At 54.7% G+C, this 7,074-nt stretch overlaps 1 protein-coding gene across 1 annotated transcript; it reads right to left on the bottom strand.

Moving 5' to 3' along the window:
• Positions 1-4,855: 4,855 nt before the first annotated feature.
• LOC144715604 (uncharacterized) lies at positions 4,856-6,997 on the bottom strand. The gene has a single exon (XM_078590551.1). The coding sequence runs from the start codon at positions 6,918-6,920 to the stop codon at positions 5,046-5,048; it is 1,875 nt and encodes a 624-aa protein (XP_078446677.1). The 5' UTR covers positions 6,921-6,997; the 3' UTR covers positions 4,856-5,045.
• Between the last annotated feature and the right edge of the window lie 77 nt (positions 6,998-7,074).

Here is a 7,074-nt window from a genome sequence, read left to right as displayed (position 1 = left end):
GTGCTCACTACCCCTCGGCCAGTCTTGTTTCCACGATAATCATGCGAGTTAAGGTCGGCCTGGGTCGAGGTGCCGATCTTGGCCGTGCGAAGACCTGATCCCCCGTGCCTCTTTGACCCTGTGGAGGTCAATTCACCCCAGATCAGCACCGTGACTGCGACATGTGAGCATTACTCACCGATACCTTGTGAGCCTTGGTGGAGGCGCTGATCTTGACCGCACGAAGATCTACTTCAGTCGTGCCTAATCGACCGTGCATCGGTCAATTTTCCCCGGATCGGCGCTCGGGCAGCATCGTGGGGCATCACAACACCTGACCCAACGTGGAACTGAGTCGTTAGCCTGCGCAGGAAGGTTGTAAAGAGAATCATGAATTGCACAGTTCTAACCAAGTCGTTACGCACTCCGCCCGCGCGCCTACCGAGCGTGCGCCCGCCGAGCACTGCCACCCACATTGAACTCCTTCGGGCGATCCCTCCCTTGCCGGGCCCGTCCGGAGGTTCAATACGACAGCCCTAGCACTCCTCTTCCTCCTCGCTTCGCTCCCCTCTCTTCCAATTGCTCCGGCATCCCACGCTTGTCGAGTCATCGTTCGCTCTCCAGCGCCCCTCTGCCACTGCCAACGAATCCTGCACTCGAGCCCACCGACGAGGTACGCCATCCTCTCCCGTCGCTCATTTAATTACCTCTTGTAGTAGATTTTTGTCTTGACTCTACCGCGCTCAGGCTAGGTAGGTGAGAGAGGTTTTGAGAGAAAACTACAACATTTTGAGCGTCTTACCGGTATGGACAAGTACGTCCATTACGTATGAGCCGAACGGCCGGAGTCCGTTCGGTCGTAGATGTCCTCGTCGCTCCGACGAGGTTTGAGAGGCCACCGTCACCGTCACCCAGCAACCCGTCCAAGCTTTGAGCTCATCGCCTCCCTCGAGTTGGAGCCTGTTAGGGTTGCATCCGTCAAACGATGACACTGTCAACGTTTGATACCATCATCCCTTATCGGTACCGAGCCATCATACTCAGTGCCGACCGGACGACATCCCCAATGACGTTCGACATCAGTTTGTCTACTTTTAAAAGAATTAATTACTTATATAGTGATACATCAACTGAGAGGGAGTGATGGGGGACCATCCACCAGCCAAAGCTCAAGATCGACCCGTTGCGACCCGCGAGCAACCACGGCGTGAAGCTCGAGCCGACGCGAGAGACGCGGGATTCAAATATACGGCTTGAGGAGGGAGTTCCCCCGATCATTTCCTTTTTTTGTCTTTTGGATTTTCATTATCGTGTTTTTGGGAGGGCCTCCGTGTTTTGGCCCCTCCGTTACGTTTTAAACCGTATTTTGTTTTACGACTCGATTAGGGGTTTCTCCCCCTAATTACGAGCCCACCCCTGGGGTTCTCCACTCCCCTCCTATAAAAGGGAGGAGGGTGCCCTAGAGGAAGTGTCTCTGTTGTTAATGTGGTTGTTTTGTTAAGGAGAAGAAACGATGTTGAAGTTCGCTATGGAGACGTAAGGTTCCCCGGATTGCGCTCACGTCCTTCGTTGCTGGAGGAGGGAAGCCCTCCACGACTCCCTCTCGCCTTCTGCAACTCTCGCCGCTGTGGCCAGAGTCCCGGCAGCCCCAGCCGTCGCTGAAAGCTAGGCGTCTTCCCCACTGTCTCCGCTCTCCTCGTCACTGGCATCGCCATCGGGAGACCTAGGCGCGATAAGGGGGGGAAATCGACTGGCCGGGTTTGTCGCTGAGTTGACTCAGCGCGGTCGGCCGATTCGGGCGTCGAGTCAACCAGGGTGCGACTCATCCTCTCTCATTGCCGGGTCACCACTGAGTCGACTCAATGTGGCCCGGATGTAAGTTGTGGCATTCGCGGGTGAATTCGCAGCGTTTGAGGGGCATTTTCGTCAAGAAGAAAGAAAACACACAAGGAGGGAAACCTAGGGTTTCCGCAGGCCGCCGCCGCTGGTGCCCATTGCCATTGCTGCCGACTTCCGCCGCTGCTGACTGCCCCCCCCCTCCAGTCATGGCCGCCTTGGGTTGCCGCTACTAGCCGCTGCCAGGGTTGATCCTCTCCTCGACGGCAGTCACCACCGTCGCCATTCGCAAATCGCCATCCCCGACCATAGCTCGCCCTAGCTGCCGACGTCACCGACTACCGCCTCAGTTCGCCGGTCGCGCGCACACCTCGCCACCCGCGCGAAGCCTGCGCGCGCTCCGCGCCGCCGAGCACCGCCAGCACGTCCCGCGCCGCATCACTCACACGCGGCGCGCACACCCCCGCACCGCCGTCCGCACCACGGCGCCGCCCGCCCTGCTGCCATCTGCGCGCGCCCAGCGTCGCCGATCGCCGTCTACGCGCTGAGGGCCGCCGTCCGCGAGCGCGCTCGCCGCCCGTTGCTGACACCGTTCGCCACCTGCCGCCGCCGACGCTGCCACCGTCACCGACGACGCTCGCTCCTCCAGTCCGCGCCAGAGACACGGCCTCGGTCCACCGCGGCCTACCGGAGTACGCTCCCGCAGGTCAACTCGCTGCCCCCCTTTGAGTATCATTACTTCTTCCTATACTTTCTCGTTTGCTGCTCTGCCGAGGGCTACCCGTCGCAACCTACCTGCTCCGCGGGGTTGGGGAGGGTCCCATCGTACCGTTCCAATCCGCAAATCACATCACCATGTTTATTTAAATTCATTGAATAAAATACGGTGATCGCTAGTCTTTAAACATGTATTCTAAACATTCCTTTCGATGGATAGTCGAGATGGACGTCAAATTATCCGGATAGAACAACACTATCTAATCCTTCTTATACGATAAGTATAGTTGATATTTTGGTTATCAGCGTGGCGACACTAAGTACATATAATGGGTGCTCTTTAGAGAAAGAGTTCATTGAATTGATTTGAACAATCCTTGAATGGTATTATACTTAAATATCAATCAAGTTGATTCATATCACGGTTGTATTAGTGATCCATTGACCTAAGACACCAAGGACATCTCATGGATAGATGACTACATTTTGACTAAAAAATTACAAGTCCCTAACCACGGGATTTAAACAAGTCATAGCTCAGATGTAGTAAAAAGCTCACAGAAATGATTCAGTGGCCAAGATGGGATCATCCACCCTTGGTATAAGAGGAGATTGACTCAAGGAAGACGATACGGCAAATCCTTGGCCTGGTATTGAGAACATTGGAGAAGGCATTCTCCAATGATCCCCGATACACATCAATACTATTTTAATGATGGATGAGGGTTTGATGATCGACCATACCCTAAGTCATTCAAGAGTCTTGTGCAGATGAAGGATTATACATATACGGTAAGCAATGATGGTAAATGTTACTTGAGAGAATTTGAACACTACTCGGTATCTTCTACAGCTCACGAGGTGTAGATTTTACCCCACGAGGTGGAAACTTAACCAATCGATTGGGTTAAATCAATCCTTTAGTTAATTAATGAACACGTTGATATAGTTAATTAATAAGGTTGATCAATAATTGTTATTGGGCCACTGAATTATTAACTAGAATGATACATGGGCCTAGAGGGTCACATGCATTAGATCATAGGGGCATTGGTGAATATATTTTACTTGATAGGTTTTTGGAAAATATAATATAAATAGGGGAAGGGGCACCTAGTTGAGGCACCCATGCCAGCCATAGATGGGTGACCCCCTTTCTTCACTCTAAGCATTTCTTCACTCAACCAAGGAGAGTGTCTTCATGGCGAGAAGATCTTCAAGATTTTCAAGGAGAGTTGAAGAAGAAGAGGTGGAGATCTAAGAGTAATGTGATCGTATTGATACTTCTAGAGGTTGGGCACATGAATTGCTTCAGGACAATCTCAAAGCAAGAAAGTCAAAGGTGGAACAAGTTTCCCATAAGGTACATGTGATGTATTAATTCTATAGATCAATTTTGAATCGATAATTTATGTATTGAAACAAGCCACTAGAATCCAACATATGACAGGATTTCTATGATTGAACCAAGCCACCAAAATTCAACACATGACAGGAGCTTCGGGCTGGGTCAGTTCAAAACCCGATCATGATTTCTTTCTAGTTTTCTTATGATCATGATTTCTTTCTAGTTTTCTTATGATCATGATTTCTTTCTAGTTTTCTCTCTTGTTGGTCAGGGCGGGTGAGGAGTTGAAATAAACGATCACATATGATCCACTTTAGAAAACATAACAGTTTTATAAAGGTTGTTCTAAATATTATGAATGAATTAAAATCACATTTCCCGCGTGCACTTGCATGGGTTATCTATGTGTTGGGCCTCTTGGATACCAGCGGGCTCCCATTGTCGGTCTTCTCTGAGATGGGCCTTGTGTGAGTGTGGTTGTTGGGTGCTGCTACTTCTGCGTCAGCTGTTTGCTGGCTACAAGGGGGCTTGAGCGCCTATCCTAGACTTTCAAATCCTGGGAAATTAAAGAGAACATTTATATTCAATTTTCCTAGATTTTTAAAACCTGGGATATTAAAGAAGACAAATTTATCTTAAATTCCTAGACTTTCAAATCCTGGGAAATTAAAGAGGACATTTATATTAAATTTTCCTAGATTTTTAAAACCTGGGTATTAAAGAAGGCACATTTATCTTCAATTCCTAGACTTTCAAATCCTGGGATATTAAAGAGGACATTTATATTCAATTTTTCCTATATTTTTAAAACCTGGGATATTAAAGAAGACACATTTATCGTCAATTCCAAGACTTTCAAATCATGGGAAATCAAAGAAGACACATTTATCATCAATTCGTAGACTTTCATTTCGGGGACAAGACGCCAACGAAGAGGGGACTAACATCATGAGCAGTAGCGAGAGGCAGCGTTCACAAGTAGAGACATAGAACAATTTACTTCCGGTCCCAGTCCAGTTTGACCCTAAATAATTTACTTCCGGGTGTGGTCCTAAATGTCCAACCCCACCACATGTGCCGGCCATAAATAAAGAAACCAAAGCCAAGAAATTACAAGTAATTGGGAAAAGATGAAGGGAAAATGTTAGCCTGAGTGAGAGCAGAGTCAGAAGGTGGAAGAGGAGAAGGGGTCACCGGCCGAGGTCGGAGACGTGGCGGCGGCGGTGACGGAGAGCGGCGAGTCCCGAGGACAACTCTCGAGCTCGGCCAACACGCGGCGGAGCTCGGCGAGCACGTCGGCCATCTTCGGCCGCCGGCTCTTCTCCGGCATCACGCAGCGCGCCGCCAGCGCAAACACCTCCTCAAAGGAACTCCCCCCGCAGTCAGCGAATTCCGCCGCCAGCCGCCGGTCAACGATCCCGGCGGCGCCCCCGCCGCCCCTCACCGCCTGCACGATCGACTCCTGCCCCCCGGACGGCGTCTCCACCACGGCCCTGCTCCCGCTGATCACCTGCAGCAGCATCACCCCGAAGCTGTAGACATCGGCGGCGACCGACACGTGTCCGTCGGCGAAGTACTCCGGGTCAACGTACCCGCGTGTCCCTTTGACTCCCGTTGACACGTGGGTCAACTCGGGGGGGACGACCTTGGCGACGCCGAAGTCGGACAGCTTCCCGCGTCCGTCATCCGCGAGGAGAACGTTGTTGGGCTTGACGTCCCGGTGGACGACGCAGCCGTCGTGGAGCTGGTGGAGGTAGGCCAGGCCCTCGGCCACGTCAGCGGCGATCTGGAGGCGCCGCCACCACGTCAGCTGCCCGCGGCGGAGGGCGGCGGCGAGGTTGCCACCTGGCATGTACTCGTAGACGAGGGCGTGGTTATTGGGCTGGAGGCAGTAGCCCACTAAGGTGGCCAGGCGGCGGTGGCGGAGCTTGGAGATGACCTCCACCTCTCTGTAGAACTCCCCCAGCTTCTTCTTCTTCCGGTGGATTCGCTTGACTGCCACGTGTTGCCCGCTGGGGAGGACACCGAGGTACACCTTCCCCGCGCCGCCTTCTCCGAGAAGATTCCGCACGTGGAACCCCCCCGTCGCCCGGCGGAGCTCCGCCTTGGAGAACACGTACAGCCCGGCCGTCGGCAGCGGCCGTTGGATCGCCGACGTGAGGTCCATATCCGTCGTCATCCCGTCCGGTCCTCCCGTCATCCTCCGCCGGCGGACGAGGCAGAGGACGAGGAAGAAGGCGGCGGAGAGGACGAGGATGACGGCGGCGGACCCGGCCGCGATCTTCGTCGTCCGGTGGGAGGACGACGGCGGGGGGGACGGGACGAAGGAGGCGGCGCCGAGGTTGCCGACGTTCTCGAGGATCTGGACGAGGCAGAGGACGTAGGACGTGAAGCGAGCGGGGTCGGGGACGGATGACGCCCAGATCCCCATGGTGGCGGCCATGCCGCAGGGGACGATCTCGCGGCTGCGGGTGGCGTCGAAGAGGGCGAAGGTGGCGGCGACGACGGCGTCCTGGCAGTCAACGCAGGCGGGCTGGTCGCGGGTGAGATCGAACGGCGCGCGGGCGCAGTAGCGGGTGGCGTTGGAGAGATCGACGGCGGAGATGAGGTCGGAGAGGCGGCGGAACTGGCAGGGACGGGAGCCGGCGGCGAATTTGACGGGGTCGCCGGCGAGGTTGCAGCGGTCGCCGGAGAGGATGACGGACGGGACGAGGCCGCGGCGGACGAGCCGGTCCGAGAGGGCGGTGGTGCAGGCCCGGGCCGTGGGTTCGGGCAGGAAGGCCGCGCCGGTGCGGTTGGCGTGGCGGATGGCCGCGTACAGGAAGGAGGCGAACACGTACCAGCAGCAGCCCGTGGCCGGGGCCGTCGCGTTGGCGGCGCAGCCCGCCGGGATGATCCTGGCCGCCGATTCGAAGTCGTAGGGGCAGATCGCCGCGCCGACGGCCGCGATCGACGCCAGGAAGACGGCCAGCGCGACGGCGCTGCCGTTAAGGTTAGGGTTCCGCCGGCGGCGCATCTCTCTCTCTCTCTGTGTTATCATCGTCTTCCTCCCATCTTCTGGTCTCCTTAATAGCTCTGGTCCAGCCAGGACTGCTCCTCTCTCTCTCTATCTCTCTCTATATCTCACGCGGTTTTATACTCGTCGCTTCTCTCCTACCTGTCCGCCCACGTGGCTTCTTTTAAAATACGGGTTA

This window comes from Wolffia australiana, chromosome 19 (assembly GCF_029677425.1).
Source record: "Wolffia australiana isolate 7733 chromosome 19, ASM2967742v1".
Classification (NCBI taxonomy): Eukaryota; Viridiplantae; Streptophyta; class Magnoliopsida; order Alismatales; family Araceae; genus Wolffia; species Wolffia australiana.
This window is presented reverse-complemented; position numbering and strand designations above follow the sequence as displayed.